Below are 20,140 nucleotides of genomic sequence, written 5' to 3'. Positions count from 1 at the left end.
TGAACAATCCCTACTTTGAGATGTAGTAAATTAGTAAGCTACAGGTTAAGCAACAGAACCCAGCTAATTATTTTAGCTTGGAATGTTTTTTCATGCTTGCTATTCCAAAACTCAGGAGAATCAAGTAGAATGACATTGAGATCAAACTGAACTAAAATCAATCAATCAAATCAATCCATCTCTCTCCCTCCTTTCTCTCTCCCCTTAAACTGCCGCCATCTTTGAGCTTACTGATATACTTCAAATAAATCAGTATTTTCAAACTAAAAGCATACAAATACAAATATTTTCACTACAAATGTATTCCTTCAGAATCTTCCACAGAAATGTTTTAACATGTCCCAGGGATTGCATTACCTAATGTCTCTAATAAGAGAACTTCAACCCAATGAAGCGTATTAGATCAGAAATTAGTAGGAATGTTTTCAAGTTGAGTTCACTGCTCTAGTATTTTTCACAGTGCAGTCTTATTTTCAAGACTATTAAAACCTAAAATCTCAATATCTTAGCTTATTTTGAAACTGGTACTGAGCATATACACCTTTGTTCCCTTACCTAGGCCAATTACACATCCCTCCACCAAAAGAATGTAATATGGTTCCTGCCTTCAAAGAATCCATGTATTTATTCAGTGTGATTAATGCTTCGGAGTCTGTAGAGTCAACATTTAGTACTTACTGACTTAAAATTCTGTTTGTTTTTGTTGTTTTGTTTTACAGAAAACTCTAGATAGGGGCCAAAGCATGGAACTAAAAATAAAAAAATCATAGCTGTGGAGTGTCATACATCTAATAGGACAAGGCAACATTTCCCTCGCTTTCCTGTAAGCACTCTTCCATCTACTAAGAACCAACTGCCTCTGTAGGAAAAAGCAATTTGTTCTGTTTTGCTTTTGTTTTTCAAGACAGGGTTTCCTCTGTTGTAGCCTGGCTGTCCTGGAACTCACAGAAAACCACCTGCCTCTGCCTTTCTGAGATTAAAGACATGCAATGACACCATCCACCCACAGTTCATTTTCTGATACAAGGATTTAAAAAAATGGAGTTCATCTTAACACGCTCTTCCATTTACTTCTGAAATGCAGAGTATTTTGTTGTGGTCAATCATTCTTTTAGGTGTGGTTTTTTGGAGATAGGGTCTCACTATGTAGACCAAGCAAGTTTCTATTAATAACCCAGGATGATTTTACATTCTTTTATCATGATAAAAATTTTAAAATCTTTATCACTTCTCTGCAAGAATGCTAGAATTACAGACATGCACCATTACACGCAGCTTATAATTTGTAGTTGTTTATATTTGTTTTCTCTAACTTTTCTATTATCAATAACTATAACGAAATATTTAATATTACCTTTCTTCCAATTGCTCCATTCTGTTTTTTTGGAGGTGGTGGCTCAAAAATGCGTTGCTGCTGCTGGGGTGGAAGTGTAGAATACAATGGAATGATTTTAATATCTCCAACTTCGGGGCCCAAATCATCAACTTCACGCTTTATTCTCTTACAGGCCTCATCAATTTCCTATAAAACAAAAATATTGATGTTGAAAACAAAAATCATGGAATATAAAGTATTCATCATAATCCTCATTACATTTTATTTAACATCAATGATTTGCCTTCATTTTCATATCGATAATCAATGCCTATCATTTCATAAATAATCTACTTTAAATTTGGTAACCAAAAATAAAAACAAATTTCAGTGTGATATTCAAACAACCAATGAAATTTTGATTTCTGTATTGAGTCAGATATGTAACTGCTATATTTGTATTCCATGCCCCTTTTCTTGAAGACTCAGATGTCCTAATTAATTCTCAACAAATTGTATTAAAATTGAAATTTTTCACCCAGGTTCATTTAACTGCACTCATAATCTTTTCAATCTTCACAATCTAAAAGAAGCCAATGTGGTAGATATTTAAAATAAGTCAATTAGGCTTTCATGTCACATATCACTATTGCAATTATATGGAAGAAATGTTTCACTGTACCTAATGAGAACAAGCACCTTTACAACAATATCAACATAGATATTTAAAAGCAAGTTGACACACAAATGCCTTAGAGATGCTTCAGAATTTTCCTCACCAGGGCAAACTATTCCAATGCATTCATATTTAAATATAAACTTAAAGACACAATAAATGCATTTGGGAGAGGAGGAGTAACTCTGGGGTGGAAAATGGTTTAAAAAGGGATGGTGGGTGGGCAAATATTTTGCTGAAACAATTAAACTTGGAAGCACATTAATTTATTCAAGTCTGTCATGTATATAACAAGGTAGTCACCTATTCTAACCAGTAAGTTGTTTATTGTTTAAATTCTTTTTCATTAGAAATATGATTAAGAGAAAAAAGTAATTTCAGGTAAACTGGGTTTCTATCAAACTAATTTTCCTAAAAATTATTTTAAACCAATCTGCAATTATTTCTGTGTTGAAGAATATAAAATTTGGGGCTGGCTCAGAGGCTAAGCACACTGGCTGTTATTCCAGAGGACCTGAGTTTGGTTCTGAACACCCATATGGCAGCTCACAACCGTCTATGTAATTCTACTTCCAGTCTTTGTTCTAGCTTCTTGAGCACAGGTACACAACACATACAAGCAACATGCATAAAATTAAAATAAATCTTTAAAAAATATACAATCCTTGGATACAATAAAACAAAACCCTTTTGCCTACTACAAAATACCAATTTTCTTAACTATCTTAAGGTTGCTTGACAAGAAAATTACTATTAAAAATTCAGTGTTTCAAGCCAGGCAGTGACAGCACACTACTTTGAGCACTTGGGAGGCAGAAGCATGTGGATCTCTATGGGTTCAAAGTCAGCCTGGTCTACAAAGCAAGTTCCAGAACAGCCAGGGCTATAACAGAGATACCTTGTCTTGAAAAAAAACAAAAACAAACAACAACAAAAAAAAAAGAATCCACTGTTTCTTGAGACCAACTCAAGTTTCTAGAAAATGAAAATAGAATGCCATATATTAAAAAAAAATTAAGGACTTGTTTTAAGAAAAAAAAATTGCTTTTAAATGTTCTATCTAGATCAGAATGCCCCCTGCTGGCATGTAAATACAGAATTAAGAACCCTATTAAAGTGAAAAAATATTTTAAATAAGACAATTTGACTCCCAATGTTTCAGATTTGTTAATGTCAGCAACACACTGAAAATTAAGTAATTAACTTAACACATACACTTCACCTATTAAAAGACTGCTGAAACAGTAAATGAAATCTACAAAAAACAAACCAGTTAAAAGTCTTCAAATTCAAAACATATCCAGAGTTCACAGCTACTTCATTTCATAATATGCCAGCACACACGTGTAAACATCACATAAAAGCCTTCCTTTTCTCCATGAATGAAATAAATTACATTAAGCTGGCTCAGGAAAAGATCCTTTTGGTTTTCCCCAAGAGATCACCCGAAATTTCCAATACTATTCAAATATGCCTAGTTGTTGAAGCAGGTTTAAGCAAAGAGGAAGTAAGAAATTGTAGAGACCAAACAAAAAGAGGACAAAATGAGTACACCAACAACATCAGCATCAACAGTTACAGGACGAATGTTGTTTACATGCCATTTGAAAAGCAGTAAGTCTTACAGAAGCTTTATGGAAATTTTCCACTAAAACTGCATAAAAAGAATGAGTAGTTCCAATAGAGGGAAACTTTACCCAGAAAACTGCATTTGCAACACACCTTAGCTCACAAAAGAACTAAGGATGAGTCTCTACAGGAAATGAATTCACAAACACCTTTCCCCAAGACATTTGGCAAAGTCTTTGCTGGCTACCTCTAACGAAGTACTGCCACATCTAATATGAGAAGGCTGAGCATGCTGATAAATGTCCTACAATGATAAGCATCTGACAAGACTAATTTTCAACTCACAACATAAATAGCATTTAGGCTGAAAAGTCAAATTCTACAAGGGAACCATGCCTAAAGGCACAAAACATTAAGAACAATTCCAGGTTTAAAAAGTTATCCAAAATTTACAGCTCTCAACTGAATGGCATTCGCTAAAATATCATCTAGTTAACAGTACCATGGGAGCTGGACACAGAAAGGTTTTGGTGAAGTCTAAGACACTAGCAATATTCCATAACACTGAATAGGCATCATTATGTACCATAATTTTGTGGAACAATAAACACTTCTCTGGAAAAGCAATCCAACGTCTTAAATGACTTAAAGAGCTTGTATGCAATGTTGACTCTTGCATTTCCTCCTCGAACTTCACTTATTTTAAAAAAAAATTGAACAGAAACAAGAATTTGATTTAACAAATTCTCTTCCTTCAATCAGAAATATATTGAGAAAAACATTCTAGACTAGGACTCGGTCCTTCAATTGTAAATGGTACCCAAACATTTCAATTGTATACTTTTCAACATGAAAACCTTGAATGACTAAGGTGAGATAAATATGGCCAATGTTTGTCATATTAAGTTTATAGCTCCTGGCTAATAGAAATCACTGAATGAAAACTCATAAAAGATGATACCTCTTGACCAGTCAAGAAAAGAAGAAGGTCTCCTTCCTCCTCTTCACACATATGTATCTGGATCACTGTTCGAATTGCTGCTTCAAGATAATCTCTCTCTGGTTCGGGAGTATAAAAAATCTCAACAGGGTGTGTTCGGCCAGGAATAGTTAAGAGAGGACAGTTGTCAAAGTAAATCTGGAATTTCCCAGCATCTAGGGTAGCACTCATAACTATAACCTGTAAGAGGAAAACAGCAAATTACTTTTGAAGTTTTAAAAATTTTCATAATCTCAAAAGGGAAAAATAGTTATGGTCCCAATTAAACATATATTATTAGCTATATAGACAGTCCTTAAGGATGGGTGTGGTAGTGTATGTCCTCTTTAATCTCAGCACTAGGGAGACATGGGCAGGCATATCTGTGAGATCGAGGCCAACCTGGTCTACATGAGTGAGTTCAGGACAGCATAAATAACAAGAACCTGTCTCAACACCCCACACTCCCAAAAAAGGTAATCTTCAAAGATAAAGAAACATTAAAAATAAAGTAGAAGCCAGTGGAGTGGCACATACCCTGAATTCTAACACTCAGGAGACAGAAGCAGGTAAGTCACCATATGGGCTCAAGGACATCCAGGGTTATGTACTGAAGCCTTATTTTTAAAAAACAAAGCTGGGTGGTGATGCATGCCTTTAAGCCCAGGACTTGGGATGCAGAGGCAGGCAGATTTCTTTGAGTTCAAGACCAGCCTGATCTACAAGCCTGATCAAGACAGCCTGAGCAAGTTCCAGGACAAGCCTAGGAAAGAGAAACACTGCCTCTCAAAAAATAAATAAATACACGAACAAATAAATAAAAAAAAAATGCAGAAAGGAATAAATTGTAGTTATTTATATTTTAAAATACGAGACTATCTGACAAGTAAACCCTATGTAAGAGATACACTCATTAGACATTATGGAAATAAAGATCTGCTAATATAATATGATTACTGAATAATAAAATTTGCTCATTTCTCCTAAATTACCTTAATGAGCAGTGTATTTTGAAAACCTTAGGTATGTTAGGGTCTTCAGGCTGGCTGGCCCAAGGCCCAGGCATTTTCTCATACCTACCTTTCTGACCCAGGGATTACAAGATGTCACCACATTTATAAGACTGTTTCTTTGGGGATGCTGGCCCTGTGTATAATTGCTCCTACCCGATTATATTAGGGCATCCAATACCTCTGGCCTCTGCTAGCCTCAGCACTCATGTGCACATGCGCATGCACGCGCGCACACACACACACACACGCACGCACGCGCACACACACACACACGACTAAAATTAAAATGACTTCACCTTTAAATCTGATCTTTGTCTTACAACTTCCTTCAAAACACCCATGAGAATGTCTGTAGCTAATGTTCTTTCATGAGCCTCATCAAGAATTATCACACCATAACGCTCCAGGAGGGGATCATTCATGGCTTCACGAAGTAGCATCCCATCAGTCATATACCTACAATCACAAAGACAACATTAGTCAAGACTCAGCTGTGTGACTTTAAAACTAAGCATAATGACATAAGTAATAACTGCAAAAATTAGACTCAAGAGGAGTTTAAGAGTACCTGAAAGTTATAAAATCTTACCAAATATTGCAATATACTGAGAAACATAACTCCTAACTGTGGTATACAATGATCACATGGTTTCATACAAACACTAAAACCAATCTGTCATAAACTAAAAAAAGGAAAAATTCCTAAAAAATTCCAAAACAAGCCAATAAACAAACCATTTTAAGTTGTTTCATGCTATCAAACAATTAAAATGTTACTACATAAAAAATGTACATTTTGGGGGAAAAATTAAACCCTAACTTTTTAAGGTGATAACGTTAACAATAGCTGACAGCATAGAAATCTGCTTGCTATCCTCCCCAACACCAATGAAATGATCTAAGGGACAAAAATGGGCTCATTCATTAAAAGCTCTGAAAATGACAGCATCAGCACCATAAAAATGTTGATACTTAAGTGTAAAATAAAAAGTAAATGACATCAGACTGAATGGTAAACTAAAAAAATGGAAAGAAGCTAGGCTTAGAAATGGCTTCAAAGAAGGCAGTTAATATGGAATCCAGCCATTAGAGAAGGAACCAGTAGAGTCAGTATCAGATCAAGGGTGGTTTGTACAACACTGTCAGTCATCTCCTGTCCATTCCACTCAAGCCAGTGCTGTAACTAGCACAGAACAACTATCTTTAAGTTTGGCACTTAGACAAAAACATAGTATGCCTTTCAATGCTAAAGCCACGGTTCATGGTCAGTTAAATAAAAACCTATTATTTTATTTAGAAATTTAAATCCGAAGCCATTATTTATGACTTCATTTTAGCTCGTTGTCCTATGTCTAACCATACCCAATCTTTCAGCAGCCAACTTGACTTCAGTTTATACCATCCTATGAAGCAGTTAAGTTCAGCATTCTGACAGCGTACAAAATGAACCCCTCTCTTTATTTCATCTAACTAATCATAAATTTATTTAAAATATTCAGCGAAGTATACCTTTGGTGTGGGACAACGGTCTGTATTCTGTCAATTATATTTTAAATAAATGCTGATTGGTCAGTAGCCAGGCAGGAAGTATAGGTGGGACAACCAGACAGGAAGTAGAGGCAGGTCAATGAGAACAGGATAATTCTAAGAAGAGGAAAAGCTTGGTCTGCAGTCCTGGCCCAGCCACAGAAGAAGCAAGATGTAAATGCCTCGCTAAAAAAGGTACTGAGCTATGTGGCTAACATAGACAAGAATAATGGGCTAATATACGCTATAAGTGAAATATGAAGCCTGAGCTAATGGGCCAATCAGTTTATAGTTAATGTAGACCCCTGTGTGATTTCTTTGGGACTTAATGACTGCGGAAACTGGGCAGGACTAAAACCCTGACAACATACCTTCACTATGCACGCATGAGTCAAATGTCAAGAAAGGGCTTGTTAAACAAGAGCCAACATATCTAGTCCCTATTTATACAGTTTGTGTTTCTTTAGTGTTCTTTTAAAAATAAAAAACACCACCATTTCTGGAATCAACTCCCAAGATTTTATTTTAAGGATATAAAAAAAAAAGACACTGTCAATTAAACAATGACTGAATGTCATAACAATACAGCATAGCACCTAATAAGTCACAGTGGTTTCTAGATGTCTTGAAATTTTTCATCTATTTGAGAGCACTTGGCAATTGCTGTTTTCAGATGAGTTACTAAAATGAGTGACAAAGTAACTGTGAATAAATGCCTTGGTGGCAACAAAATTTTTATTTTAACTTTTAGGGGGACAAGAAAGAACTAATTATTTCAACAATATTTGTTCAAATACCCATTTATCATACCTCAGTGCTGCCACTACACCTTTCTGGACTATCAGTTGCTAATTTTTCAACAGGAAACCCTACATTTCTGAAAACACTTTAATTAGCAGATTAAATTTAATTCAGTCTGTTATTTCCAAAAATCCATACTGTGTATCTCAAGTTACAATACTCGAATTAGATCAGTATCAAATATTCACAGGTAATAACAACCTCCAAACGCCTACTAGTTACCAGACTTCAACTGATTCTAAGGTGTACTCCAATTTATAAGAAAGTCACAAAACCGGTGTGTTAATGTCTCTAAATTATACAGGCTTACAATCATAATTACTTAATAAGTTAAAACCAAGTAAAACAAAAAGCTAGTGCTGAGCAACACTATCCTAGCTTAAGCATTTTTCAACTAATATATACAAATAACATAGGAGAGCGGCCAATAAACTGCACGAAAGTTACTCCTAACTTACGGCTGCTAGTGAAAATAAACTTCTGAATGTTATTATAAAGGTGTTTCCAGAAACTTTAAAGTGAGAGGGAAGATCCACACTAGATGTGAGGCTGGGCTACCACCTCAGCTTTATTTCTACTTCTTTCCTGCAGATAGAGTATGAGCAGCTGCCTCACAGTTCTGACCACCATGCACTCTTCATGGTGTTTCCCATCCCTTCTTAAAAGGTAAGCCAAAAATAGGCTTTCTTCCTTATGCTGCTTGTCACAGCAAAGAGAAAAATGAATACAGCCAAATTAATATGCCTACTTAAAGAAATGTATAGAAAACAATTTGCTGGGCCAATTTTTTGTTTTTCAAGACAGGGTTTCTCTTTAGCTTTGGAGCCTGTCCTGGAACTAGCTCTGTAAACCAGGCCTGCCTCTGCCTCCAGAGTGCTGCAATTAAAGGTGTGTGCCACCAATACTTGGCAAAAGCAACTTAAGGTTGTAAAGAATCAACATTTCTCAAGGACATTATGATCTTTTGAATATGGTATCCTTGAAGGATTGGTTTCAGTATACCAAGGAGATACCAAAATCTGGGTCTTATATATATTAGCCTGGTATTTGCATATAACCTCTGAATGTTTTAATATATATATATATTTTACACACACATATATGTATATATTATTTTATTTTATTTTCTAGATGACCAACACATAATCATAAAGTTTTATTTAATCTTTAAGGAATGACAAGCAAGTGTCCAAGTTTAATACAGGTAGTGATTTTTTTTTGGATTATTTTCATTTTCACAAATGCAAAATAGTGTCAACTCTATTTACTTTTAGCATTCCTTTAGCTATAGAATTTCTGGATGCCAACGGTAACACAGAGAACAAAGCAAAAATGGCTTCATTAACACAAAATAGTTCTTTAATAGAGACTGCCCCCAACCCGGAGTAGTTCAACTTTACCCTGTTAAAACGGGGAACTTCTGATGGGCTAACTCAAACACTTATACCATTAAGAACTTCAAGCAAACTTAGCCAATATGAATAAAGAGTTTTACAAAAAGACAGTCTGTTGTCTATTATTAAGATCTCTTTACAACCAGCCTATTTATAATTCCTGGCTATGTCATAGACATTCCAACAAACTCAGTTTGGATAGTTAATAATCTCAGTGTCTGCATATATATTCACAGCCAACTAATTGAACAACTACTGCTATGAGCCTATCACCCAAAATTATTTTAAATTAACGAAAATCTCCTAGACAATTTAAGTCTATTGAATCATGTTTTCATCTTAACAATGTAAATAGTAATATTACTACTAATTCAAGATAGTTCAGGATTTTATCAACAAACATTTCTTGATAACTTCCACAGGATCAAGTATAGCTTGACAAACCTGAACAATAAGTACAACAGAATATCACATTACTGGCTCCATTAGCAGTTCTTAACCTTAAGATGCAATCCTTTAATATAGTTCTTCATATTGTGATGACCCCCAACCATGAAATTATTTTCATTGGTACTTCATAACTGTAATTTTGCTACTGTTATGAATCATAATGTAAATATCTGATATGGAGGATATTTGATGTTACCCCTAAAGGGGTAACAACCCACAGGTTGAGAATCACTAGGCAACAGTGAGAAGACAAGATGTAGATGCCAGAAATGCACTACCACTACCACCAGCAGCAACTATTAGCCATGTTGACTACACACTGCTAATTACTTAGGGCTGTACACATATCAACATACTCAGAATAATCCTTGAGACAGTTACCAGCTCCATCTTCTGAAGACTTGCAATTAATTTTCACACTTTAAGTAGCACGGTAGGTAGCAACTCAAGACTAGGACAGAGGAGACATCATCTTGGTTCTCAAATTCCCCATCTGCTAGATCACTGTGTGCTGTTGGTCAGCACTCCAGATTATAGATTCTTATAACCAGTTGGCACTTCAGTATTAAATTTGCCATGTAATAGTTCATAATCCACTGGTGCCCATCTTAAATTTTCTGTATCAAGATCCTTACTGAGTAGGATTTGTATTTTGCTTGGTAAGACCTTTTAGTGTCTTTCATCTTCTCTACCTTTGGGATTAAAACAAGTCTACAAATTTTATGACCTAGATGTATAATTTTTTTTGTTAAAAATGTATTTCCTTCAAGCTTTACATGGGGTAGTTTATCATAATGAAACCCAAGATTTCCACTCATTTTCCCCTCTCACATATCTCAACCACTTCCTTTGGACTTTACCTTTTCTTGGCTTCCCAGCAGCTTACCCTCAAATTATACACCAGATAAAATTCCCAGTAGACTATCAGAACAATAATCAACAGAAAAAAAAAATCTCATGTCCCCCAAAAATACTTTGTTTAATATACTAACCCCAGACTGGGTCTCCTTTAAAATTCCAAATCCAAAGTTACTCAGATAACCGAAACATTCAGAATGAAAAGGAAATTACATAAATCACTAGATCCCCATGTCCTACTTCATCAACAGAGCCTTTAAGGATATTACTAAATCTGCCTCCTTTCCTAATTTTGCTAAATATTCATTAAGATTCTTGAAGTTACAAGTTTCACATTCCTCTATTGCCTATTTCACTTCCTCAGATTAAGTGGAGAAGGGAAGGAGAACCTACAAAAGTTACAGACATAAATCCTATCCCAAAGATAATTATGGCTCAACTAGATAAGACACATTAAAAGTGCTGGCATTGATTTTATAATGTGTCCATAATAATCTAGTTCTTTAAAATCTTAAAAGCAATCTGGCATAAAAATGCTTATACAAGTTTGTTCAATGTATAATTTTTTTATTTATACTGTAGTATTCTCCAAAGCAAAAAAGTTAACTGCTCCTCACGATAGCACATACCTTTAAACCAACACTCAGGCAGCAGAGTCAGAGACATAACTCAGTTCTAGAATATCCTGGTCTGTACTAGCAAAGGCCAAGACAGCTAGAGCTACAGACACCGTATCTCAAACACACGCACAGTTGTAATAACCACTGAAAGATGGCTCAGCAGATAAAAGAACTTCCACTACACCTGATAATCTGAGTTTGATCTGCTGGAATTGACATGGTGGAGAGAACCACATGTTGTTCTGTTACATACTCACACATATGCGTTAGGGTGGGCCGTGCTAAAACCCACTCAAATTTTATATATTTAAAGGCTTAAAAACTAACCCTTTCCCCTTAAGGGAACAAAGAAAAATACTCTATCCCATATGCCTGAAATTCTTTCACCCTATATATAAATCCTTCTATATTGCTTTACTTGGGTCTTAATGATTTTAAACAGTGATTTTTCAAGACTGAGACATGTGCCTAGTGAACGCAGAACCTGGGTTAGACTCCTTACCAACACCCTGACAAACCAATTTCTCATCTAAATCGAATCCTTGAGTTAGTTTCCATGTAAATACCATGTTCTGATCTGAAACCTTGTATTTGCTATTTGCTTTTGATGGACATGGACCATGTTAATTTCTTACTACACTGTCGAACACATAAAGCACTGTTAAATAGCTAAATGGCTGAGTATGCATTGCTAAATGCTGGGTTCCCTCAATATCAAGCTTCTTCTAATTGGCATCTGAAAAAAAATCACCCTACCAGTAATACCAGCCATGAAGTCAACTCTAAAATATTTTTCTATAGGTATGAGTATCAAACTGTTCCCTTTCATAAACTACCTGTTCCATGAAAATAACTGAGAAGTTTCTTATTATTATATTTACTGCAATCCATACTACAAAGTTCTTCAGTGCACTGAAAAGGTATTATGAGCCAATGTCTTCTTTGACACATCAGGGTGTATGAGAATTAACAGAGGCATTCATCCCTATCTAACCCACTAATTTTCACAAGCTGGACTGACTCTTTAGCTTCCTCAAAACTATGTTCAGTTTGCTTGTTTGTATTTCATAATTTCGATCCCAAAACAGCAACAGGGAAAATAACCTTGAGGCCCTGAGACACCTAACAATCACCTAATCAAATACAAAACCCTGTCCACTCACCATACCGCTAAGAAAAATCTTCTTTACTATTATTTTGTATTAAAAGTTCATTTGGCCAGCAGGGGTGGCGCATCTCTGCGAGTTCAAGGCCAGCCTGGTCTACAAGAGCTAGTTCCAGGACAGGCTCCAAAGCCACAGACAAAGCCTGTCTCAAAAAACCAAAAAAGTTCATTTGACTATTTGATGAACATATGAGGACTTTAATTTCTAGATAGGAAAATAGCTAATCTACTGTAAAGAGCTGTTCTATGCATACACTCTTCCTACTCAAATCAACTGTACAACTGACCTTAAATTTATTAAAGCTTTAGCTATTTTTAATATATGAGTTTTCAGAGAGTTAATACATTACTATAGCAAACATATCCAGGTACTTTTGTTTACAAAGGCTGCTTAGTGAAGCAGTCAGTTCTGTCAATTAAAACTACCACTAGCACTCTTCTCATTAAATAATAGTTACAATTTTTCTTTAAGAAAATGAAGAAATAAACCCATTTCCAAGGCTGTTAGCAATGCCAAGTTAGCTTAAACTACTGAACAGATTATAAAATACCACTAAGTTTATCAGGAACATTTTTTTTCTAAAGCTTAATTACAATTTCTAGGAAATGCTTAATAAGGTAATGCAATACCAAAAATGTTTTCTCTTTGAACTATTGTACTGCTTTAAAATGAGCTGGTTTTCCACAAAGATGCATCTTTTGAAAATCTACCCTTCATCTACTTTCTACCACAGACGATATTAAGGCTTGTAACTTTCTTACTTTCCAAACTGCTTTCTCCCAATAAATGTACTAATCAAATGTCAAAAAGTAATCCTTTGAGAGATGAGGATGCATACCCAAGAAGTAAAAAAAAGTATATTAGCTAAAAAGTAACTGGATATTCTAATGAGTTGTTTTTAAGTTACACATTTTAAAGAACATACTAAATATTTAAAAACAAAAATCTCATCTGTTTTCCTTCTCCAGACATTTAAAATTCTTTTCCTAATTCAATCAAGTCAGTCTCATTTATCTCATTTTAAGTTCTATCCACACCACAGGTTCATGTCACTGACCACTCAGCATGTGCTACACATCATCTTACAATGCAACTGAAAAATCACACCGTAACCAAGGTATTTCTAAAACTGACTAAATGCCCTATAAATGCCAACACATAAAAGCAACAGAAGAAAGTAAGATTAGTGGGACAAAATATATCGCTACTTATGCAGAACACAACTATAAGATATGGAAAACAAGTAGGCAGGCAAAAGTTATGAGGCTCAATATGGTCATAAGCATAGAAGGAAGCAGGATCTTAAGGAGCTATCATAAATACATTATTACAAAGGATTCCTCCATGAGTTGACATACAAATATTATACTATTAATTTCCCTTACCCACAAATAAATCATGTTAGTGTTCTAAAAGTAACTTTTTAATAAGTGATATTTTTTTTACCCTTTACCATATTCAACTGAACAATCTATTGATACTTCACATTTTATGACATCTGTAACATTTCACAGAAGATGTAGTACCACGTAACTAAATCTGACCTTTAAAATGGAATTTCTATTGAGGGATATATTATCACCAAGAAAAAATTATTAAAAAAATTAAGAAGCCACCTGGCATGTCTAAGACAGTCTACTTCATACTATTCTAAAACCGATAACTCCATCAGTAAGGCTCAGAAGCTAACTGTAGAAAACAACAATTAGAAAAGCATCCATTTTAAAGATAAGAGTACTTACTTAAGAATGGTTTTTGCACTACTGCAGTCTTCAAATCGAATGGAGTATCCAACTTCCTGGCCTAACATCACATCCATTTCATCAGCAACTCTCTGAGCCACACTCATTGCAGCCACTCTTCTGGGCTGTGTACAGGCAACTCCTCTTTTGGGTCCTGGCAATGATCGCATATACTCCACACACCACTGTGGTATCTATGAAGCAATTTCACATTTAATTTTTTTATACTTTACTTAAATACAAACTATATGCACCACCAAGTACTTTATTTCACTCTAATAAGGTAAGACAAAATTCTATTATGCAAATAAACTGTTTATAACTCAGGTTACGGTAACATGAACTCTCTAAGCTAGAAGTGTTCATAGGTAACACTGATGTGATATAACTATATTCCTGGGTGGGCTAGGTTCACTCAGACTGCTCAACATGCTCAAGAGTAAGCTATACCATAACTATTTTTTAAACAATGGGGGGAAAAACACCCAATTTAAATTCCACCCTTTAAAAACCTTTAAGTCTCAAAAGTAAAATATAACATAGTTTTGAAAAACACATTTTAATTATAAAATGTAAGCACAACTATCATATATATCCTCTTATGACTATAAATTGCAATCCATCAAAAAGTCATGTTACTTTTCCTCCAGGAGTGGTATGCATAATGACAGTACTTTAGGTACCATCTTAAAAGTAAGTTCTTAAAATTGCCACCTTCAAGTTCAATAGGATTGAGAGCAGCAGACAAGGAAAAGAAAATTCCAAGCTCAAGGTAGTCGTTATGGTGAGCTGTTACACTATGGAGGGATTCTCTCACTGTTTGGTTCTCTAGTCATTTAACTGGAAAGAATAGGAAGATGCCGATGTTCACCACCTTCAGTAAGAATCCTCTGCTACAAGTACCTGGGCCTGCCTCTATCAAAGCTTCTGAGATCACAACAGGTTCTACAGCTACAGAATGCAGAGGGTTTGGATTTAAGCATTTGCATGATGCTATCTGATGAAAAAAACCTTAGCTGGCACACCGTTAAATAATTTAGATTACTTCAGCCATTACAGGCTAACTATTGCATAAAAAAACAACACAAAGAGGAAGTAACTATGCTATTCTCCAAAGAAAATAATATCTTTCAAGGGCTTACATAAAGAAAACTACAAACTAAAATAACAGTATCTTCCCTAGTTCTGTAAACCAACAGACCCATGGTCAGGTGCTTTTCTTGGAAAGCTGTATTTATTTGCCTTCATTTCACAGATCATCCTCCAAAAGTAGAAAATAAAATAGGGTGACCAAGTAATGTGAAATTCAAACCACTGACTAGCAGATCAAACGAACAATTAATCCTTGATTCTTTTTTTTTTTTTTTTTTTTTGGTTTTTCGAGACAGGGTTTCTCTGTGGCTTTGGAGCCCGTCCTGGAACTCCCTTCTTAAAAGTGTTTGGGTTTTGGGGGAAAAAAAAAAAAACATTTCAATAAAATGAATGATTTAACCTCATTTTAGAAACAAGATAGGTTAATTTGGCAAATCTCAATCTTTTAGGAGTTCTTTGTATTCTTAACTGATGACAAAGCAATACACTTACCTATTAATTCCTAATAAAAACCCATGTTCTGTAAACTTGCGTTTTGTTTCTACAAAAAATAATTTTTCAAACAAAACTTTTCTAGTAGGGTACATATTTTACATAGTCCCAATAACAATGTCTGCCTTGATAGAGAGCACTTGGTTCTCATTATATGCTCATCTGCACAATGCAAATTATCTTAAAAGGTGGAGCTATAAAAAAAACTTAAAATGGATAAAATATGATAAATACATAGCCCCTGTCTCTCCAAAGGTGATAAACAAGTTAAACAAAGATTGGTAATATTATGTAAACTTACTGGCAAAATATATGAAATAATTTAAAATTCAATGACATTAATAAATTTAGATCTATAATCTTCAAGAATCTTTTTTAAAGATTTCAACACATAAAAGTCAGATTTTTGGAAAGGAATCTATTTCTGTACACCAAGCTGCCCTTTTGCCTCCGCCTCCCAAGCAATGAGATTAAAGGTGTCACCACACACAGCTAAAACTTTGAGCTCTTAATATCATGTTGTCTTTCAATTAAGTCTTTTTAATATTTTTGGTTGCTACAGTATCAAAATATCTCCATGAAATACTTAAATTGAATTGTAGTACATAATTTTAAAAAGAAATTTAAAGTAAATCCTAAACCATACATGAAGTTCCATGTCTGTAATAACAGATTACAGAGGATGCCAAACTAGAAGCAAGCCTAGACTACATGGCAAGATCGTTGCTCAAAAAAAAGCATATAGATCAATGCACTTGCCTAGCAGTATACTCTATTATAAATGTTCACCTATATTCACAGGCATGAAAAAATAATCCAATAAAAGCATATTATCTTTGCATATCTTCAGAACATATAAAAATTTCACTCAACTTGGCAAGGAAATGCCTATGAATCACCACAAGCACTTTAATAAGAGTTTAAGTTCAGGGATATTAACAAAACAGTTTATGAATGCTTATGGAACAATAAGTTGACATGCTCCTTAAGAAAAGAAGGGCTACAATAAATCTAGTCAGTTCAAAATCTATAAACATACTTGCCCCCAAAGCCAGCAAATAAAGCATTATGGTCAGCAAGTAAACTCTAGCTAACGGCACTTGCCATTAAACCTGACAGCTTGAATTCAATCTTTCTTCATTCTTTCTTATTCCTTTTTGATTTTCAAGACAAGGTTTCTCTATAGCTTTGGAGTCTGTCCTGGAACTCGCTCTGTACACCAGGCTGGCCTCAAACTCACAGAGATCTGGCTGCATCTGCCTTCTAAGTTAAAGGTGGCATGCATCAACACTGCTTGGCTTCTAACATTTTTCTTTCTGTGAGATGGTAACTCATGCAGACAAGGGTAGCCTTGAATTTAGTGACCTGACTACCTGATTCCTAAATGCCGGAATTAAAAGGGATATGTTACCATGACTGAGAACTTTTGACACTATTCACATTATTCAAATATTTTAACAAAGAAACAACTACCCCAATGGTTCAGATCTCCCTACACAAGCACTAGAAAACAAACTTTGTACTCATAACTCTACTATCTCAGGGCTAAAATGTTTTGGAAATTATCCCTGCCATACTCAACAAGATGAGAAAACATCAGTTATTTTTCCTGTATAGACTAAAAAAATCCCAATACTCTCTATTGGAATAATACCATGAAAGTCATTAAAAAGTGATCCCCAAAGTACTTCTTCAAGGAATTCTACACGACAATGGGAAATGACCACCATGACCAATCAGCACATTTAGTTAAGTTTAAACACAAACATATTTACCTTCGCATTTAACAACTCACCTGTGTTGTCTTACCAGACCCAGTCTCACCAACGAGTACGAATGACTGATGTCTAACAAGAATATCTGTAAACCTATCCTTGTATTCCCAAACAGGGAGCTGAAGCCGTTTCTTTAGAATATCATAATATCGAGGCGTATGGGGCAGGTTGGTAAATGGATTAATGCACTGTGGAAGTGATGTGTGTCCTGCATGTCCGGTGTGTGTTGAATGGGCAGAATGTGTAGAATGTGTTGAATGAGCTGAGTGAGTTGAATGAGCGGAATGAGAAGCTTTTAAAGGCGGCAATCCAGCACTTATAAGCATAGCGTTGGTGGAAGCTCTCAATTCCTTTTCCTTTTCTTTTTCCCTCTCCCGCTCTCTATCTCCTCTATCGCGTTCTCGGTCACGATCTTTAGATCGGTCTTCTCTATCACGATCTCTATCCCGGTCTTTCCTGGAAATACAAAAATCGAGAGAAATCAGAGGATTATATATAAAAACATGTGTCTCAATGAACTATTAAAAATGATCAGATTTTTTGTACACCAACCACTAACATCTTTATTAGATGGGGTCCCTCGTTTCATCCTTCTAAAACCTGAAGTACAACATTAAGAACTGACTCACAGACCACCAAAATGACTCAGCAGATAAAGGTTTTATCAATCCTGAGAGTCTGAAGTCAATACCCAGGACCCATATGGTAGTAGAGAACCAACTCTTCCACGCCCTCCTCAACAAAAAATGCAATATAACAACATAACTTAAAAGAGAAAACCTGAAGCTAGACATGGTGACACAAACCTTTAATCCCAGCATTTGAGAGGTAAAGGCAGGTCGATCTCTTTGAGTTCGTATCTATAACAGATAATCCCAATAGAGTAAATTCAACTCATATACCATAAGCTGCCATATGGTTGGCTCTAACTAAAATAAGTCATTGTGGAGATGACAGAAACAAATCCTTAAGCCTGTCATTGCTCTTTACTTACAACACATAAATAAAGTCCATTTCCTGTGACTCAAGTATTTATATAGCATAGCAAGAAAGAACATTCACTCTCCAGTCAAGTAGGGGAGCGACCTTAAGCAGAATACAACTAAAATGCTTACTAAATACAGCACTGGTAAACTGATAACTTTTATCTGATCCAGTTCTTAAAATACAGGATTCTCGTTGGGTGGTGGTGGCACAAACTTTTAATCAGAGGCAGGCAGACCTTTGTCAGTTCAAGGCTAGTCTAGTCTACAGTTAGTTCCAGGACAGCTAGGGCTGTTGCACAGAGAAACCCTATTTTGAAAAACAAGAACAAAAAATATGGGATTCTATTCTGTACAAACATTCAGTGAAGAAAAGCCTTAATAGCATGGGACTTCTCCCATCCTAATATCCACCTACTACAGAATTATAAAACATAGGACACGAAACGGAAATAAAACTTCACCTGTCACCCACAACCCAAAGAAACCAAAAGTATATAGGTAAAAGATTACTTAAAAATATACTAAGAAAAAATGGCCAGGCCATAGTGGTGTACGCCTTTAATCCCAGCACTTGGAAGGCAGGGGAAGTCAGATCTCTGAGTTCAAAGCCAGCCTGGGCTACAAAGAGAGTTCCAGGACAGCTAGAACTGTTAACATAGGTAATTCTGTCTTGAAAACGAAGGGGGAGTGGAAGGGGGAAGGAGGCAGGAAAAGGGAGGGAGGGAAAGGTATAGAGAGAAAATACAGAAATACAAGTCTCAAAATTTCAAACTTGAACCTTAACCTATCTTTGAAAAATATCCCCAACCATCACCTTTGTTAATTTTGCTTCTCATTTAGGTGTTCCTTAAGTGGGTGTTTTACATGCTAAATGTGAGTTAAGAAAGTTTATAAAGCAAAGAATCATATAGACTCAAACAGCTCAAGGACTAGATACCTTTGCAGGCCTAGTGGTTCAGTGGGTAAAAGCACTTGCTGTGAAAGCAAGAGAACCTGAGTTCAAATCTGAAGCCCCCTTGTATGGTAGGCATGGCCTCATGGTACCTGTCACCCCAGCACTGGTGATGGTGAAGGGAGATAGGTGGATCTTGAGAGTTTGCAGGCCAGTTTAGCTAAAACAGTCAGCTTCTGATTCAGTGAAACCCTGTTTATAACAAGCAGGAGCAACATCCCCACATACAGAAAATTTTTTAAAAAAATTTCTTTGTAGATATTTCTTCATTACAAAGGACAAAAGAAGCTGAATAAGCACCTTCCATATTTAAGAATATGGAATCAGAGAGTTAAGATACAGACCTACCCTTTCCAAATCAACAAAAACTGGGGAAAGAGAGATACTAGACAAAGCAATCCATGTAATGCTATGTGATAAATTAATACCTACTCTTAACACCTTTTCCAGGACACATTTCACCTATAGCGCTATTACTATAGCAGAGAAAGAAGTGCAATGCAAAACACAAGAAACTGCTGATCAATAAAGTGAGAATTTCACACACAGCCCAAAAAGAGGGGCATGGCAACCACAGCTGCAAAACCACAGGAAAGACATAAGACTCGCTTATCTACTCTGCAAAATGAAAATATTAACAAACCATCAAGAAAACATTTGAAATGCAGAAAACTAATTCAATTGCCTAGAAATAATGTTGCAGTTCACACTGGCTACTCTGAATGACAAAGGT

General features: G+C 35.5%; 1 protein-coding gene across 1 annotated transcript in view; it reads right to left on the bottom strand.

The window, feature by feature from the left end:
• Dhx15 (DEAH-box helicase 15) overlaps positions 1-20,140 on the bottom strand; it is a 38,828-nt gene that overhangs the window by 15,177 nt on the left and 3,511 nt on the right. Inside the window, exons 2-6 of the mRNA XM_075943558.1 lie at positions 17,490-17,925; positions 14,111-14,304; positions 5,849-6,008; positions 4,522-4,740; positions 1,355-1,522 (exon numbers count right to left, since the gene is read on the bottom strand). Coding sequence (XP_075799673.1) covers positions 1,355-1,522; positions 4,522-4,740; positions 5,849-6,008; positions 14,111-14,304; positions 17,490-17,925 — 1,177 coding nt within the window. The remainder of the gene's footprint in view (positions 1-1,354; positions 1,523-4,521; positions 4,741-5,848; positions 6,009-14,110; positions 14,305-17,489; positions 17,926-20,140) is intronic.

This window comes from Microtus pennsylvanicus, chromosome 12 (assembly GCF_037038515.1).
Source record: "Microtus pennsylvanicus isolate mMicPen1 chromosome 12, mMicPen1.hap1, whole genome shotgun sequence".
NCBI classification, from domain to species: domain Eukaryota; kingdom Metazoa; phylum Chordata; class Mammalia; order Rodentia; family Cricetidae; genus Microtus; species Microtus pennsylvanicus.
This window is presented reverse-complemented; position numbering and strand designations above follow the sequence as displayed.